The 19813-nt window shown below is 55.4% G+C and overlaps 1 protein-coding gene across 3 annotated transcripts in view; it reads left to right on the top strand.

Moving 5' to 3' along the window:
• Ds (dachsous cadherin-related 1) overlaps positions 1-19813 on the top strand; it is a 145675-nt gene that overhangs the window by 93240 nt on the left and 32622 nt on the right. For all 3 annotated transcript variants that reach the window (XM_076910494.1, XM_076910497.1, XM_076910495.1), the window contains exon 2: positions 17302-17482. In XM_076910494.1, coding sequence (XP_076766609.1) covers positions 17302-17482 — 181 coding nt within the window. The remainder of the gene's footprint in view (positions 1-17301; positions 17483-19813) is intronic.

The following is a 19813-nucleotide window of genomic DNA, read 5'->3' as shown; positions in this document are numbered from 1 at the left end:
CGACGGGCCCCAATTGAAAATTGTAACAGAGATCTGGCCCAGCCGGCGCGCCGCGTCCGATTAATTGCTCTCTTGACCGTGAACCGTTCCGGTTGTTTTGCAACGCGATAATCGCATCGTGCGAGAGGGAAACGCGAAAAGAGTAAAGGGGCGAGCGGGCGATCCGAGCGGCGCGGTTCGCCTTGGGCAACCAACCGGCTCTCGGGATCCCAGCTGGCACGAGATTGACCAATTCCATCGCCGGTGTGTATCTAGCATCTACTAATATCGCGTATACGGCTACGCGGTACCCGGCTAACAAATCTGCCAAGAACTGTTCGCGTGTGCAACATAAATAAGGGGAATCGAACATGCCGTTGAAATGTTAAACGGTCCCAAACCGTGTGCGACTATGCGCACCGTAGATCGCAAATGTCAGGGCTCGAACCTTTCGCGCGCAGAGGGAGAGTGAGAGAGAGAGAGAGATCTTTTTACGCAGCGTATTCCGGCGAACAAGTGTATCCGTATCTGTTTATCGTGAATCTGGAATCGTTAATCGCGATATTAACGAGTATCTCGCGGTGAAACAATCCGATGGAATGCCTCTCTCTCTCTATTTCTCTTCCTCTCCAATGGCGAAAAGGTAGCGTTCCCCGCGAATTAATTAAAACACGACTTTCTATCGCGGTGCTATAACACACGAGACTGGCAAAAGGAGAAGCAGAGGAAGAAGAGAAGGAGGAGGAGGAGGAGCAGAAGAAGAAGAAGAGGAAAAAGAGGAAGAAAAAGAGGTTTCGATCGTTTGCACTACGTGTTTTCAACGCGTACACACCGCGTCCATCTGTTTGGTCGGTCGTCCCATCGTTCGATGCAATACGTGAGCGCGATAACAGCGCGACAAGCAACATACGTACTCTTCGTCTCTCGGTGCTGGTATCCATAGGCGGAGAGGAGGGGTGGTAAGCTGCGTGTATAAGTTTCGCGGGACGGTGAATAAAAGTAAATAAAAAGTCGGAGCGGGCATAATTCATCATCCGGCGATATTAATGCGACTGGAGGCCGCGTTCGTCCGCGCTCGCGAGCGGTACGAAGCCCAACTTTCGACGGGCCCGTCCGCCACAACGTGCCGACCGGTCAACAAAGACGGGGAGAATACCGCGTATGTAACGCACAGCGAAGCCGAAACGTACCGCGAGAGGACCAGGAGGGAGCCTCGGGATGTTTTCGCAGATGAGAACCGATACCGCGAAAGCCCTACCTGCTCGCGCGCGCGCGCGGAGCTTTATTGATGACGAAATACGCAATCGGCCCGATCTACCACCGCCGCGCTACCTACCTACCGCTCCAATTATATATAAATAATTAACTTTCCGCGTGCGACAGCCCGATCGCGGGCCCAATTAAAATCCGGCACGATCGAAATCGATTCCTGTCGATAGGTATTCGCGTGGAAATCGGCGACGAGGAATTCGTTGGAACGGCGCGCGTAACAACGGGCGATGCGACGCGACGCGACGCGACGCGACGCGACGCGACGCGATGCGACGCGACGCGTTTAGAGGGGAGACCCGATGCCTGGTACCAATTGAGTCGCTCCCGCGTTCCCTGCGTATACCTGGAGGTACGTAGACCGGTGGTACCTATACTCGTCCGAGTAACTAATTATGCAGATAACGTCGGGACGCGGGAAAAGGATGGTGGGCATCCAGATATGGGAGTCCCAGTGTCGCGCTCTCCACCTCACGGACCCGCTCTTTTTCGTCCTTTTCCGATACTGTATCGAACGTTGGCCCACCCCTTTTTCTTCTTCTTCTTCTTCTTCTTCTTCTTCTTCCTTCTACTCCTCCTCCTCCTCCTTCTCACCACTCGATCGTTTCGCGCGTGCTTTTTAACGCGAAACTCTGGCCGTTGATACTGCTCGGCGTTACGATATCGACCGGTGCCAGGGTTACTTACAGGGACAAAGTAGCACTTAGAGGAAAGCAGCCGTTCCGATCGGCCGGCGGTTGACGGCTACATTTGCTTCTCGTTTAACGCGTCAACGCGTCTCGGCGCTTGTTTGTCAAACCGGCAGCGGAGGACATTCCGCGAAGCCGAGGTCGCTGGTTCGTTTCGCTCGATTATATTATCGCGTTACAGTCTGACGGGTCGCGGTATTCTTCCGTCGATCAACCATTTTTACCCAACCGATCTTGAGACAGCGGACGCGCGTTTACCGTGTGGATATAGGCGCTACCCATAAGGCGCGCGCGCGCGCGCGTGCGTGCGCTACATAGTCGTAACCGTGTGTGCGGTATAGCATAGCGTAGTAGTAGTAGTACCGGGGTACGCTGTAACCAGTGCGGCAGTTTCTCATTAGCGCGGCCGCTTTTTCTCCCAACGAATTATGAATCGTTTTTATTGCTTTTAAAATTGCTAATCAACCGCTCGGGCATCGGGGGCAGGCCCGGACTCGTTAAACATCGCCGTGTTCGTACGTACCCGCGCGCTCCTCTCGCTCGTCAGCCTCCTCGAGCCCAGGCCTCGTTCGTCTACACCGGCCCGTTCGTCGAATAGACATCGATATCCTTTTACCTTACCTCGAACTTTTATTCCTCCGCTCGCCACCGTCCTCTCCGTACCTCGGCAACGATTACATCGTTCAATTTACACGCGGCCCATTAAAATGTATCGATTCTGTCGATCTTTATTCGATTTAATTTCGCGGCTCGTCTGCCCCGCTCGCTCGCTCGCTGGCTCGCTCGCGGTTTACCTTTCGCGGTTCTTCCCGATCGCGGATCGACCGCGAGATCTCGCGATTCCGATGATATCTGGCAAGCAGCCGGTGGAACCCCCGCTCCGTAGGAGGCAGCCGCGAGCGCCGCCGAAATGTCAGCCATAAATTTTCTCCCGTTACAGCCGGCACGACGTTTCCTCGCTGTTCTCTGCCTATTAACATAAAGCGACGCGCAGTCACGCTGAATCGAAAGAACCACCGCGGTAGCACGGTATTCCGTCATCGGTCGTTACGTATCCCCACGTCTATACGCAACGAGATCGAGGGGAAGGGCGGGTACGTTTTCTCGTTCTCGGCTAGCGCGTTCTTCGCCGGGAAGAGAATGAGAAAGGAGAAAAAGGAACGTCTCGAATTCGAGTGTAATTAGTCACGAGCGTTTGGACATTTTCGCGGGTCGGGCGTGTCCCGAGAACGTTCACGTGGGTCCGGATACTCGGCGATTCCGCGAGGTTGTCGACGGCGGTTCGGACGTGAGGTGATTGATCGGTTCCAATATAATGAGGGCCGATAATGACCGACACGGGACAAGGCTCGGCGCGAACAGAAAGCGATGGGTCTGCTCGATAGGAGCCTGCGGAGAATACGAGGTACCGAACCTCGAAGGAGGCGCACACACTCGAGAGCACACACCTATCCCCCCGCTTCGTCCCCCCTCGAAACAGCTCCAAAATCTACGCGACGACGTGTACACCGCCTATCCTTTGTGCGCCGACGCCACATCTCTCTCTCTCTCTCTCTCTTCATCTCTGAACCCCGTTTTTCTCGTTTTTCTCGTTTTCGAGAACCGAGAGGAACGCGTTCGAGCGCGCGCGTGTGTGCGTCGATGCGAATCGAAATCTTCTCGGGTTCCTTTCACGGACCCGGTGCCTACAGGTGTACGCGAACCAGACATTGTACAGTATTACTTGTACCCCGATGGGAGCAAAACCGATCGATCTTGCCTCGCGACTGTCCGCCGCTGAAATTTGTCTCGCCGGCGTGGAAATTCGTTCGAACGCTATCTGCACCGCGGACATCGAACCGAGAGGGTAACTCGGGAACAATTTTTATACCCGGACGGAGGACGCGATAGCGCCTCCGAGTGAGTCGTCTCTTTTACAGTCGGCGAGGTCGCGAGCCTTATTCGCGCGTCTTGTTATTCCCTTTGCTTTCGTCGCCGATCAGGTGCTCGATGCTACCCAACAGGAATGACGTGTCAATTCGTTCTATATCCCTCTTCCTCCGCCTCCCGTTCGTTTTCAGCGAATCTCCAACGTTGCGTCGCCGCTACGCTCCACCTTGGCCTCGTCTTCCTTCGATGCGGTTACGGTACACGCACGAGAACGTATCTACCTACCTACCTACCTACCTACCTACCTACCTACCTACCTACCTACCAACCTACCTGCCAACCTACCTACCTTCCCACCTTGCCACCTTTCTACCTACCTACCGGTTGTTACCTAGTGACGCGTCGGGGATTACGTTTGTACGATTCGCCGGCGTGGATGATGTTGTCGCCCCTGGTGTCGGCGTTATCTCGACACGGGAGGGCACTTACCCACCGATAACCGTTATATACCTCTTTTTCTCTGGCTTTCTTTCTCTCTCTGTCTCCCTTTTTCTCTCGTTCTCTCATCTTGGCGTACGTTTTTTTCGTTTCACCTTTCGCTCCTCGGCTCGTTACCTCCGTAGGAGCTAGCCGCCGCCGCCGCCGCCGCGGAAAGTACAGTGTAGCGAGAACCGTACGCGAGTACAGGGGAAAAAGGGGTTTTGGCTGCGCGGTGAAATTATAAGCCGACACAGGGGGTTATCCCGTTGCGCACGGTGTGTGCAGCGGGTACTGTTTATGCAAATGCGCGGACGAATCTCGACCGGTGGCAATCGGTCCGGGAATTATCCCGAGATCGGCATAAAATGATTATTCCTCGGCGCTAAACTCGTCTCACTTCGCGAACCGGTAATTTCGTGGCGACGCGAGGCGTCTGCGAGGCTTGGCCGGGGCTTGAAGAAAAAAAAAGAAAAAAAAAAGAAAAAAGAAAAACACGAGAAAACGAAAAAGAAGAAATCCGTAATCGGGTCTAGTCGAGGGTCGCCGCGTCTTATATAATTCCTAATTAAGGTTTCGGCATCGAGGAGAACGGCGACGCGCGCGATGCCATTTCCAATTAAGGTTAAGGATCCCGTGCATGCGAGAAGAACGAAATATGTGGGTAGATCGAAGAGGAGACCGGAGGAGGGTACGACAAAGGGCACCGAGTTGACGAGGGCTTTTCCTTCGGCTAGAAGGAGCGGGGCCAAGCGGGGCTCTGCGGGACGAACGGGGGATGGGAGAGGTGGAAGGCAGCGTGGTCGTGGCCCATTAGGGACTATCGGGAGTCCGGTGAACCAGGGCATAAACATGCTCGACACCTCGCCGCCTCGCGGTAATGCGTTCGTAACTCCTGGCAATATCTTTCTACCTCTTCGTCTGGCTGCTCGCGCTGGCCCTCGTCCCGTCTCTCTCCGCCGCTTTTTCATCCCGTACTCTGCTCCCTTTATTCCGCTGCATCCCTCTGAGTTTCGATACGACGGTCCGCGGCGGTCGTCTCTCGTTCGACTCTCCTTTTTCTGCACGGAGTTCCCGCCGCCGGTGAGCCAGCGAAATACGTCCCTGAATTTCGTTAACCGCACGACCGGTAATTAATTCGGCCGAATTTATCGTAATATTGCGTCGATCCGAAACCCGACGATGTTCCGCGCGGGTCGTTTCAGCGCAATGAAATGCTCGCGAATGCTAATGCCCCTCCTCCTCGCGCGGACGAACACACCGAATTCCATCGAACGCGAGCTACGCCGCGGCGTTTCCCTCGCTGCCCCGTTTCGATCGAGACGTACGGTCCCCGAGCGAGGCTAATAGCGACATTAGTCATTTCGCTCGGGCGCCCGTTCGATACACAAATGGTAGCATCAATAACGGAGAGGAGCCGGGCTCGAACGGGGAGATAACCGATTCCCGGAGAATAAGGTGAACCGAACGGAAGACGCGGGACGAAATGAACCGGTCAACGCGCTCCACCGTTCGGTGGAAGCGTTTTAACGTTTAGGAGCGTCCGGGATAATGTGCCAGATTAAGATTAAGATTCCATATTCCAGCCGCTAAATGTCTTTCTCTCTTCCTACTCTCTTCCTGATTAAACAGCTATACCAGATAAACGCGTATCGAAGGAATTTCGCTCTTTGCCGCTTCCCTTTCACCGATCGCTGCCTAATCGCGTATAAATCACGCCGCTCGAGAGGTTCGAGAGTAGACCCGAAGGTGCGACCGTGACGAATGGTTTTTATAGTTCGTTCCGCCGTACAATTCGGACGACTCGGAACGCTTAAACGAACGAACGAACGAACGAACGAGCGAGCGAGCGAGCGAGCGAGCGAGCATTTCCAGGTTTCATCGCGCACTCCGGAAACGATAAATTCGATCTGGCCGAACGGAAACTTGCTTTTCACCTGTCCCGCGACCGGCAAAAACACAGATCCAATCACTTAAGACGCTTTAGAGAAGGAACGCGTATAACGAGCGTATACCGGCTAACTATGTCCAAGCCCGTTAATCACTCGAGCGGGATTGCGTTGGCAAATCGAATCGAAACGAATCGAACGGCGGTGCCCGATGGAAATCGTTTCTGCAAGGAAACGACCGGTCCGTTGCTCGTTTCGCTCCCCTTACCGTATATACGCCGTGGTAGCTCCGCGGCGAGCGAGGAAGGATGGAAAATCTGCGAAAGGCTCGCAAGTTTCGCGGACCATCGTAGATCAGGGACGCGACGCTTCGTCCAACAAATAGATCGTCGCGGTCCATTAGGACGCGCGGTGTGCGGCGCGGACTACACCCGACCGCCTGCCGGTAATTAGGTACGGTCTGCGTGAGCCAGGCTGGTTGGTACCGAGCTGGTACCAAAGCCGGTACCACGACGCGTGTAACGACGCGCGATTCGACGGCGTGTAACTCACGACTCCTTCGACCCTCGTCGAGAGCGGTCGAGCGTCGGGCGCGTAGAGAGTGCGTGTGCGAGGTTCGACTCGATTATGAGTATATACGAGCGTCGGGAGAATCGTGACCCGCCGCGCGAAACGAATCGGTCGCCGGGGCTTAACCGCTTCGAAGGATTAAATTCAATTTCCGACACTCATCCTTGTACGGCTAGTAGGGCGGGAGGGTGGCGGCGCGCCGTGGATAGTAAGAAAATAGAGGAGCGCGAAGCGTCGATGATGATCGTTCCTCGTCGAGGTTGAATAGCGTTCTTTCCCTCGCCATTTATAACCGCGTGTTTCAGTTCTCGCTACGCGATACCGATCGCGGCCCCGAATGAATCGGCCGATCTGCTCTCCCCGGCTATAGCGTTTCGCGTGGCGAGCCACGCTCGCGATGCGAATAGCGAAGATAGGCCGGTTCTATCATTTCACGCGGACGTATAATTAAACGCTATTAAGATTACGCGGATGATCGTTCGGCATTGACCGGGTCGGCAGGCGAACCCGGACTTCTCTTCGTAAATACACGTACGATCGACGCGTTAATGGTCTCGATACGCGACGATGCATCACCGTTATCCGATCGCTCGATCGCCAGCGTTGTTGTTGTTGCCGTTGTTGTTGCTGCTACGTTTTTCCCGATCCCTCGACTCGTTTGAAAATTACACACCACCGAGGGAGGAGGATAGATTTCGCCGCGTAATAAATGGAGAAAAAGAAACGGCTCGCGAACGAACGAGCGGTCAGCTGTTGGAGGGAAGGCGTTCGAATCCCGAGGCGTAACGTCGAATCCTGACGGGGGGAAAGCGAAAAGTGACGGCGACGATTTTCTCGCGGCAAAAAGGAAAAGCTCTCGCGATATCGTACGTAGGCGCTACGTAGGGTCTACGTGGGCCGGGGCGAGCATAGCCCCGACAGAGACTATGTATATATCCTCGAACCACCGCGCCGAGAGTACACGAGTTCGCTCTCGGTAGGCAGGAGGGAGCGCGTCGTGGAAGTACAGTAGCGGCAGCCCCGGGCATCACCACGAAGGGCACCTCATTATTTATCGCGATATCAACCTATATTTCACACACATCTGCACGGCCTGGGAGAAGAAGGGTGGAGGCAGAAACCGGGAAAGAGCGAGAGAGCAACCTTTCTCTCCTCGCCTTCGGTTCCCAACCCCGTCCCACTCGTCCTTTTTTCGCACGCCCTCTTTCTTTTGCCACCTATTTCTTCGTACGCTTGCGTAACCGACCCGTAACTCGCACCTGTGGTACCGTGTATATATACCAACGCGCGCGCGCGCGCGCACGGCTTTCTTTCTCGATAGGTCGCGAGCGAACGAAACCGTAGCTCGCGCCGCTGTGAATTAAACGGGCGAGAGGGAAATTTGGTACACGCGCGAGAACGAGATCCCCGTAGAGGGACGCGAAGACCCCCCGCGGGCCACCGCGGAGTGACAAATTGTTTTCTCTTTCCACCCGTGGGTCCCTTCCGTGGTCCGTGGCCGGTGATCCGAGCGCTACGAGAGATGCTCGCCGCGATAATGTTTCGGTACGCTCGGTCAATCGAGAAGTCGCCGCGAGATGCGGCCCCGATTAGACGCGAACGACGTCGTTTGCGCGGGTCGATTGAATTTTTTCCTCGAATCGAGATCGTTATCTGGTCACCGCGCGAAACGTTTAAGCGTAATTTGCCGGTGTACCCCGTTGTACGCGAGCATCGCGAGTCTAACGTTTCTCCGATCGCGTTCTTCAAAACCGAGAGATTGGGCGGTGAAACGAGCGAGAAAGAGAGAGAGAGAGAGGGAGAGAGAGAGAGAGAGAGAGAAAGAGAGGAGGATCCGAATGCGATCCAAATGCAGCACGACTGGTTCTCCTCGCGCGATCGCAGAGAATCTTAAGCACCTGCCACTTAAGGACCGGATTGCTCCGCGGGAATGAGAGAGTAGGCAGCGAGCTCGAAGAGAGAAAAGGGACGAAGACGGCTGGGAGGTTCGAGAAGAGGATATCTTCGAGGATCGAACGATTCTCGAATCTCTATCAAAGTTTGGCGCGAGTCCGAGAGTTTTGATCGCGTCGAGCGAACGGAATCGAGGAGGAGGAGGAGGAGGAGGAGGAGGAGAGAAAAAACGAAGGTAAAGGAAGAAAAGAAAAGAAAGAGAAAAAGAAAAAAAAGGACGGCGAACGAAGGATATGTCGATCGAAAGGAAGGTACATAGGAGGGAAATGCTGACGGTCGTAAACAACCTACGTACTCGCCTCCACAGGCGAGTCGTTCGTTGGTGGTGCGCGTCTATGGCGAATGAGAAAAAGGAGCAACAATGGGGCGACCCTCGGCTCGTGCTCGAACTTGGTCTCTCTTGCGTTCTGTGCCGATGCACTGGTTTAGCAGCGCACCGTGGCACACCGCACGACCGGCGATGAAATCATAAATTGGTGAACGCCAGCCCGCCGGCACTGATAGCGAACAACCAATAATTATGCTAATACATACATCGTAATGTATCCAAAGAGGCGGTCATTCGTACGTATGGTATATACCGTAAGCTGGCAGGGGCCTGCCAGGCGCGAGCCAGCTCGATTCTCTCGGCGAGTGCAACGTTGACGCGCGCGGACGAGCGTTCATTCAAGGCTGACTCGATCGTTCACCGCGAATGCGAACCGTCGATTCATCGTGACGCCGCCGTTCGCCGGTTCGCCCGTGCCGCGGCGAGGAAACGGCGAGACACCCGGCGCTCGTTAGGCCGTTTGTTGTCCGGCACGTTGAGCAGAAGCGCCGCGAAACGCCGCGGAAAAATGCCCTCCCAGGACCAGGGATTCTCGCGTTTTCGCGCGAGAAAGACGAACGAAGGACGCGCTTTATCCGATCTACGCATCTCCTCGAATACCACCGTTAATCACCCTTTTCGTTGCTCGACAAGATTATCGCCATTAACGCGTATAGCCCCGAATCAAGGGTGTATTATCGCGACGACAAACGGTAATAGGAATCGGCGAATCGCGTCGAGTGGCATCTTAATCTATTGAGAGATAACCCGTTGCTCGACATCCTCCAGTCCGATCCGCGTTCTCCATCTCTCCACCTGGCGTGGTACGGTCGTTCGATAAGGAACGAGGAGAAGAAGAAGAAGAAGACGAAGAAGAAGAAGAAGAAGAAGAAGGAGAGGAAGAAGAAGAAGAGGAAGAAGAAGAAGATGTAACGTTTTTCAAATCGAGATCTCAATTACGAAAACGTAACAATCGTCGGAGAGGGAGAATCGAGGATCGCGTGGGTGAACGTAACGAGGCCCGGTTCCTACTTTTTTATCCGCGATACCACCGTGACGGGGAGCGATCGTTTAGATTGCTCACCGGTCATGCGCGAGATCAATTAATTACGAGGACAAGCGGAGAAACACCTTTCATTAATTCGGTTTCTCTGAAGAATAAAGAACTCGTATCGAGTGGTACGCGTCTTTAACGACGATCGCGGACCTGTTTCAGGAGACGGAAAAAATAGGGCTGCCTTGGAATAAATTTAACGGGGCGCATCGTATGGGCAACGTGGATCGATCGTTACCGATTTTTCTCCCTGGCAAAGAAGTTCTTTGAACGCGTTTCTCGGTTTATTACGGTTAAACCGGAGGAGATAAAGCCGAGGAAAGAGAGGCGAGCGCGCGCTCGCGGAAAGAGCCGGGACTCGCCCCGGCCGAGAGGGACGGGCAACAAAAATGCGAATCAGGTTTCCCGCGCTCCCATTAATCTCGGATATTCCCGGTCGTCTCGAACGCAACGCTTCCACGAACGCGTATCCGCTATCCCGCGCTCCCGTCGAGGATTTCCTCGGAGCCAAAAACATTCCTCGTCCTCGTTAATTTTCATATTCACCGTGTTTTCTTTTCTTTCCTTTCCCCCGGCTGCCTTTTCCGCGAGAACGAATTAGTAGGAACGTAGCGCGGTAGCATACATATGCACATACGTACCGTGGAGCCCAGCCACCGGCCCACGGGATCCTCTCGATGCCAGATGAACAAAGGTGGTTTTTGGTTTATTAAAATGCGACCGATCGTACGAGTAAAACGTGATTCGCGGCGCGGCCAACTGCTGTCAGGTACCAGGACTGATCGAGTCCGGGGTGGACAAAAACGCGAGCCGGATTCTCCTTGGTCCCATTAATCTTCAAAGTTCTCGCAATTCCACGAAGACGAAGCGTGCGAAGTCGCGAGGCTCCCCCGTCCGTACCCCGTTCATCCCGATCGCCCCGTGCAGGCTCGCGCGCGCGTCCTCCTCGTCGCCGCCGCCGCCGCCGCTGAAATTCCGTCCGCGTTCTGGCCCGGCGACCCCCGGTCAACCTGAGCGCGGCTACGCGTACGCGATCGCCAACGGATACCAACGATCCCCTGCGTGTAACCCTGCGTTAATAAATTCGTCCCGCTGTATTAGAGGCGACCTCGGGTAAAACCGGACGGAAGGCGATTTTTCACCGGATGGTAGCGAATCGGTGGAAAGGGTGGACGCGATTATTAATCGGTACGATCGATTAAATCGCAATGGGATACGGCCGATTGCGTGCGCAGGATCAATAATATCGCGGACGGACTTACAAGGCGCAAGGGGATCCTTTAATGCGAGGATAGGTGTATCGATTATTGCGATCTCGTTTATCCGGCTGTTCTTTTGCCGGCGGAGCAGCGGCGGCCACTAGAGCCGGGCTTCCACGATCGAGGAGAGTCGCTCGCCGCGCGCAATTACTCCGAACGCTTCCAACTCCCGATCGGGACGATTAATACGTATCGGAAAGGAAACCTCGGATCGAGGGTAAGTCGGAATCGTCCGGCTCGAGAGACGCGAGGAGGACGCGATTCGCGTGGGCGGTTTGCCGAATAATAATAAACTGGTCTCTCGAGCGGCGAGAAACTCCCGCGCGCTCCTCTTCGTCTCTCCGCGTTGTACCAACGGGAACGTTGATCGCGGTTTAAACGACGAAATCCCGTGTAACGCGGGACGTTTACGCGAGGAGAAACCTGGCTGTTTCCGTTCGCCGCGCTGGCGAACCTCTGGCAGGTTGGCCAAGGTCGCGTCGCGGGGATTCCAATTACCGTCGAGGCTGTACGCGCGCCACTTTTGACTCGGTACGCACCGATTGTCGCGCGAACCGCCGACCGCGTATCCGCCCACGGGCCGCGTAGGTATTGCCCTCGATCGCTAACGAGCTCCTCCGCTGCTACTTCTCTCTACCAGCAGCAGCAGCAGCAGCAGCATCACCTGGCGATCCTTTAGAGGCGATGCTGGATTCGGAATAAACGAGAGGCGAAAGGGATCGAAAATCGTTCGCGTCTGAATTTCTGCGTATGTACGATCCGGGCCCGTTGACAACGAGACAAACGGCAGCTATTAGTAGCCGAATGCCGAATTTTGGAAAAAAATAAAGGGGAACCGTGAGCGCGGTGAGCTTGGCCGCGTCTTAAGGGAGGGCGGCGTGGAACGGGGAGGCGATAACGAATGGCGGGACATACGTCGCGGCGATAGCTCGACAAATATATATTAAACTATTTTAATGAGAAGTGGCCACCATATCTCATCGCAATTACCGGGGGCAGCGACCCGCGCGCCGCGGGCCCGCCTCCTCGGGCCTCGGTGTCCCGCGGCAAAAACACGCGTCCCGAGAGCAAAGGTTAACGGAAGGTCTGGCACAGCTTCTTCACGGGGGCAGAGAGAGAGAGAGGGAGAGAATTCACGGGTCGAATCGACGACGCGTGAAACGCGAGGTATTCGGAGGACTCTCGCGACGGTTGTCGCCGCGCGATCATCGACAGCCGCATCGATGCCCGGGTACGGTACATCCGTGACGTCCGGGCATAGAAAATCAACGTCGACGAATCCGTTGTACGGGTTCTACGCGTGGCAGAATCCAGGAAGAGAGAACGCGAATGGAAAGGAGCGCGTCTCTCTCTTCGCTGCCTCTTTCCTTCCCTCTCGAGGGAACGATTCTCCAGGCAACAGTGAGTGACAGCTCTATAGAGTTCGTCGGGTTGGTAGCATTGTGCGGATTTCCCCTCTCCACCTCGCGTATGTAAAGCGTCGTACCGCTCGAGACGTTTAGTACCGTACGTCTTGTATACCAGCTGTAACTGCGCCCTCGGACGAGCTCGATTATTTTCTTCTCGCGATCGATTTCCGTTTCTCCGACCGATCCGTTTAATTAACCGGTCGCTGACGGTCGCTGACGATAGCGGCGAACGTAGCGAACCGATCTCAATTAGTAGCCGCGTACCGTTTGGAAATACAGGGATGAAAGTTTGCACGGGGCACGGTCGTTTTTCCAGTGGAGATTCGCGACTTTTCACCGTCTGTTTGCGGTCGCACGTAGGAAGGAGCGCGAGGAGGCACCATCGAGAGGCAGGTATCCGCGAGCCACTCGAGGGGGACGAGTATCGGGGAAGGAATGGGACTCGAGAAAAAGGAGCAACGCGAGAGGAACCGAGGGAGGCGACACACAAACACGCGCATATTTATTTATGCAAACGGAATACGCATCCAGCTAATTGTGCGGTCGCACACCCGCGGTGACTCACGTGACGGGTACCCGGGCATCGTTCCTGCATGTCAATTCGCGTGACAAAGGATCGTGGCGCGGCGCGTCCACCCACGGAACTTCCGGTTCGTCCTCGTGTTCTACCTACCCACCCCGCCAACCCCCGCGACTCGGTTGCGTTTCGTGTATACAAGTATGTATGGCGCACGAGTACGTACGTACGTACACGGGTAGCCAGATAGCCACGGCCTGTTCGCGTGCACGAGGACCTTTGCATCGCGTGGCCGCGCAATTAGGCGCTCTTATGTGCAAATGACAAGAATTTTAAATGCGCCTACGCCGGATAAAAACGCGGCGTATAACGAGCGAACGAGTGTTTCCTGGAATTTCCTCGCTTCGACCTTCTTCTCTCTCTCTCTCTCTCTCTCTCCGTTCGCTTACCTATCAGCGACGACGTACGAAGGATGTAACGCGTCTATTTCGTTCCGGTTTCGTCGGAGGGATCGAAAGGATCGAAAGGTTGGAATACTCGCGCGGCACCGGTGGATGACTGTCAGTCCATCGGGGAGTCGGCGAGCCGGGAATACCGAGGATGGCTTCCCAGCTTACTCGACGAACAGCTCTATCTGTCGAGCACGAGCGGACAAAAACCGGCGGCCCGCGTGGTCGCACGCACGACCGACGGAAAGTACTGGGACGGCGGGGGGTTAGGAACCGAGTCGACGAAGAAAAACCGCGCGGCTGTCCGGGGAAGGTGGTGGTAGGAAGCAGGACCGTACGGAATTTTACGCGTTTATCTCGATCGGTGTCGTCGATTTTATTCGAATTCGAGGAAACGCCGGAGGAGCTGACCGCGCGCGAGCACTCGAGAGGGACTCGTTCGCTCCAGCCGGCCCGCTCCAGTTCGCCACGGGTTTTTATGGATCGCCGGCAAAGGATTACAGAAGCGGTTCGGAGGAAGACACTACTACCGCGCTCGGGAATGATTTAGTAACCCAACGATGCGAAGGATAATCGCATAAAATATCGTTCGGTCGTAGCGTGGCAACGATCAACGGCGCGTGTTTGCGCACAGTGCCGGTGAATGCCTGTTTGACCTCGGGGAATGCGAGCTCTTTTCGACGCGATATTCCCGTTTCCCTTTTCATCTTTTTCTCGTTTCTTTCCTCGCGAACGAGTGTTCGTCGATCGCTCGAAACTGGAGCCGTGATTAAACTATAAAACGGCTGGGACGATGAAACGAAACAGACGTTACTGGATATCCCGCCGCGGCACGGACCACGGTTTAACCGTAGCGGAGAGGATCGCGAGCGTTGCAAACCGGTCTAGCAATTACGCGGGAGATCGATTGCAGGCTGGTAATAGGGCCTTCTTAAGCGCCGCGGAACCTATGAATCCGTACCAACGAAAGTTCATAATTTCTCGCGATAATTGCTTGGTACACGCGAATCCGAACCGCGAGTCGAGCCTCATCGATTATCTATCGGAAGAATGGTCCCAATCCGGTAGGCCATCCATCGGTGCTATCGCAATCGGCAGCATCGAGGCGCGTGAAGCGGACAATTTGCACCTGCGACAGCCTCTCTCTCTCTCTCTCTCTCACCGGATCTCGTCTACGGAAGAAAAATCTCTCGTTTCTTTCTCGGTCGAAAGAAAACGAAGGTGATGAGATACGCGTCGGATGGTAGGGCGAGGAAAGGAGGGGGAGGAGGAGGAGGAGGAGGAGGAAAAGACCAAAAGGGAGCTCGGCCCCATCCTCGAAGGCAGAGGCGCGAGCATGCTGAGAGCCTTCCGAGGCACCGTATTTTATAACCGGTGTAGACAGCCACCGCGCGCGTACGGACGGTTCTCCACCTCTGTCGCGATGCTTCTTACGTACTCGTGCACGTAAACCTGGGACCCCGTCGACTCTGCCCACAATGGAGACACGGGTACGCAACCATCTACCGAAAGTGGAAGGGTTTCTCGAAATACTTACGCACCCCTTTAGTAAGGGGTGCAACAGCGTGGTATCTCGGTCGCGCGAGCCGGTATTCATCGCGCTATGCGCTCACGGTGCACCACGGCCTTTTCGAAGGAAACCCACGGTGGATTGTATTCCGTATACATAAACCCCGATTGAAATCGATATTCCCGGCAAGGTCGGCGCGCAACAAAACCACCGGAACAATGCATCGGCTGGTATACATTCGCCGAGCCGGAGAATAACAGGTAAAACTGTGCTCGCGATTTAATACAGCCCTTTCTCTTTCTCTCTCTTTCTCCCTCTCTCTCTACGTCTGTTTCGAGGCCCCCACTCACCCCCCACTCGTCCGTTTCCTCCGTCGCTAACGGAAAACGCGAGCAGAGACCGTCAGAGAACGGGAGCCAGTCCCAGGGGGCAGATTCTATTATTCGCCTAACAAAAGAATGATTCGCGACGAGCTCGGATTATCTGATACGTATCGCGAGAGATAGGAGGCGCGAGAATTCCAATTTAGAAATGCAAATCTAAATTGGAAAATTATGCAAATGCGCCGGGCAGGGCGCGGGCCGCGAAACCGCCGCGCGCGGTTTTAAATGAACGAATCGGAGCGCCGGAGCTGTCGATCGAAAGTGAAACCGAAATCGCGTCGGTTGCTCGATTAGCCGGGAAAACGGCGAGCGTCGTAATTGTAACAGGATGCGTGCCCGTTCCGTGCGTAATACGCGATGGCTTGAATTATTCATGAAACGGAAACGCGGTTCGGATAACGTCGTACGCGCGTGGTCCCCCCCCCCCCTCCGTTTGCCGGAAGAGAGAAGACTTTAGCCTTTTAAAATGGATCGACGGCGATCGATTTGGTTGGTTTTTTACTTTTCTTTCTCCTCCCTTTCCGCGTCTTTTAACGTTCTCGTCGTCCTCGTCTCGCTCGCTCGGCGTGCCGCGATGCTTCTTCAAAGTGGCAACAGTGTTGGCGGGAAAGTTATTCGACCGGCTGCCAGTAAATCATTCTTCGTGGACTCCTGCTTTATTATCTTCCGTCTCTGTTCCTTTGGCTCGAGCGGCGCTCGTTGCCTCCTTTTTGTCTTTCTTCGCCTACCTCGCGATGGGAGCTCGCGTCTCTTTCTCCTTCTCTTCCTCTGCCACGGCGGAATCTTTCTCCACCTATGTATCTCTCGGTTAGCTCGTTCGCCGTGGAAAGCTACGCGGCTAGCTGAATAGGATTCTCGAAGCGCACTCGACGCTTAATTACGTTGCTCCGGACGATGTTACCGTTCTCTCGACCGCGTTCGAAAATGTTCAAAGGATCGTGGTAGCTCGGCGATCGATCGTTCCGACGTCTCCGTCGGATCAGGACGATTTCACGGGTGGTTGGGGTGGGGAGGGGGTGGTTCGATACCTCGAACGCGAGAAGAAACTTTAAACTGTCATTAAAGGAACTCTGGCTGCGTTAAAGGGTTCATTACCGGTTCGAAGAGCCGGCGGTGTCTCGATTTCCTCGGCTTCGGGTTATCGAGGATTCCCCCGCACTACCCATCCCGCAAATTACGTCCAGCGTTTGATAAATTTACGAGTTTTCGCTCCCTTCCTTTCCCTCCTCGACGTCGCGTTAACCCGCGCGCGATCGATCGATCGCGGTGCCAATTACCTATCCGACGTAATCGACGGTCGTACTCGGCACTTCCGACAGCGCGCGCCGCCTCGCGAAACGAAAAAGGTCCACTTTCGGATCGGTGGCGTTACGCTGCGACTCGCAGTCCATCGAGCGTGCGAGAGCTCGTATAAATAACCAGCGGTGGAGGCACGCTGGCGTCCATCACCGCCCCCGCGAGCATCGCCGCGCAGCGTCTCCGAAAAGGAAAGGGGTCCACTCGGAAATTAGTCACCGAGCCCGTGATTACGAATGGCGCGCCACCTCAGCGAGTCCCTGGTCCCTTGGATATCCCGTTTCAGACACGGCGAGCGAAATTGAACCGCGCGCCACGGCGCCTCGCGTCGACGGTTTCGCTCTGCGACGTGGTTCAGCTCGCGTACGATCGGTACACCCGTCGTCGCTGATCGATTAATTTGAACGCGTCGATCGTTTCAGGTGCAGGCGACGGACCTGGATTGCGGCGTGAACGCCATGGTGAATTACACGCTGGCCGCAGGAAGAATGGAAAGCGAACAGCTGATGGTGCACAGCGATACCGGGGACATTTGCGTGAGAACACCGTTGGACAGGGAAACCGCACCCTATTTAGAGATACCCGTCATCGCCACCGACAGAGGTACGTATACGCGCGTGTGCTCCTCGATCCCTGTTCCCTGGCTAGAGTTTCGCCGGGTACGTCGATCGATTAGCGGCGGAGTTTCGTAACGAATCTTCCGTGACCAAAACGGGCGACGCGGTCTGCGGAGGGCCGCGCGAACAATGCTTTTCCCCGGTGTTATCGCGGGCGCATAGGTGCGAGGCGGTTTGCGGAGAGCACGGTGTGTACGTGGCGACACACGGTGGAAACGTGCCACCAGGAAGAAAAGAACCGTGCAGCCACGGGAGCCGCGCGCGCTCGTGGAAGGAGGGAAGCGCGAGCTATCGCCGTGGCAAGATCTAGCAGCTCTGTAATGGGGTGTATGATTTATGTCGTCGGTGGTACCTACGTACGGTGCGCCCATTTTCAACAGCCTCCGTCCAGGTTTCCCCTTACGACCGAGGACAATGACTGAAGTCCATCGATCCGCTCCGGAGGATCCGGTATCGGCGTTGCGACAGGTACCACGAGACGATCGGTGGAAATGTAAAATCGACAGGAAAATTAGTGGCAGCCGAGAGAGGAAGAGAACTCGCGTCCCCGTAATTGTCGCTCGTTATCGATACGATTGTCCGTCGTCCGTTCGTCGGTACCGTTCGTGCGCGCGAGAGAGCCCGACGGTTCGCGTGATTTATACCACCCGTCGAGGCGGATTCGACGACTCGAGGGGGTGCAACGCGAGCCGCGACGCGGTTCGACTTTGCCGGTTCCCGAGATGCACGCGATTACGCGAAACACGCCGAATCAACGCCACGAGTGAGTCCAGGCTGCGCTATCGCGATGGCGAAGTTTTACTCCCGCGACTCGTCGGGAACGACGATTTTCCGAACGACCTCGACGATTTGCATACGGCTGCGTCGGAGATCTATCGCCAGCCGTGGAGGGAACGCGCTCGCCGATAAGCATCGGCTGGAAAGGGCAACGATAATCGAAACACGGCGCATTATCGTCTTAATGGTGCCGGATAACGGCAGAGCTACGCCGATAATTATTACCCGCGAGTGGTCCCGCTTTGAATCGTGCCGGATGATACGCGCGCGTGCATCCACTTCCTTGTGCGAGTCACTCGGTTCTGATGCGGTAGGTGCGACCGATCGAGCCGGCTGCTAGACGCTAACCACGGACGGACACCCCCCCCGGGGGTGTTCCTCGACGGATATACCGCTTCCCAATAATAGCCTGTAATACGATTTCTAACCGCGATTTCCTGCGAGACCCTCGGATTTCCCAGCGATTCGCCGAGAAACGTCCGTTTCGCGAGTTGAACCGCGCGTGCAGCGACCGGATAATATCTGCGAAGATTTCGGCTGGCGGGTATCGTCGCGATCTCGAGGGACGTAGTAGGAAAGAAAGAATGGCCATCCTCGATGTTATCTGATTTCTGGAAATTGCGCATTACGTGGTGTACATGCGAAATGATTCGCGCATCTTGATGCACGTCCGACGATCAACGGTCAGAAACGGCGAGGGAAGCCGGCGAGGATCGTCGCGGTTATGGAAACTTCCTGATAGCCCGGTGATTTCATCGACTTACTCGGTCGGTCGTCGTAAATCTACCGGCAGGTCGGTCCCGCGGAGGCTGTAGAAGATTGTGTTTCGAATTTTCGGGGGCTGCCCCGTTGGTTGAGCACCGCTGGCAACCACCGGCCGCATAAATCTTTCGGGAGGTATCCTCCGCCAGCACGAACCTCAAAAAGGACTCGTCCGGACGATCGAGCGCGTGAAATTAAAAGGGTCGGTCTCTACCGATGGACGTACCGTACGTACGTACGTACGTGAACGTGGGGAGCAGGGGGATAGGGTCGGAAAACGCGTCCGAGTGTCGTTGACCCGCGTCCAGGAAGCGGCGTCCCCATTCACTTCTGGTTACTCGGTTTTATTCGATCGTTAATTTGATCGATCTGCGAGGTCCAGATGCGCGAGGAATGCCGGAGGATCGTTTCGGCCGGCGGAAGGCGGAAAGACCGTGAGAGAGACGGTCGAAGAAGAAAGGGGAGTCGGCCGATAGAGAAATTAGGGGTGCATTTCTCAGAGGGAATTCGCGTGGCCGAATATCGCGGCGGCCCCGAAGATCGGCATTTCGATACCTCCGAGTCGTACGGAACATGCTACGGCGCCGTGAGAGGAAAAGAGATTGAGACGGAAAGAGAGAAGAACGGCCTCCTCCTCGTCGTCGTCGTCGTCGTCGTCGTCGTCGTCGTTCCTTTCGGTCGTCGTGGCCGAACGAACGAAGGAAAAGGTGGAGAAGATGAAGGAGGAGGAGGAGGAGGAGGAGGAGGAGGAGCGAGAAGCACGAAGAACGTGGGGAGA

This window comes from Xylocopa sonorina, chromosome 2 (assembly GCF_050948175.1).
Source record: "Xylocopa sonorina isolate GNS202 chromosome 2, iyXylSono1_principal, whole genome shotgun sequence".
Lineage (NCBI taxonomy): Eukaryota > Metazoa > Arthropoda > Insecta > Hymenoptera > Apidae > Xylocopa > Xylocopa sonorina.
The sequence above is the reverse complement of the archived record's forward strand: the minus strand, read 5'-3'. Positions and strand labels throughout refer to the sequence as shown.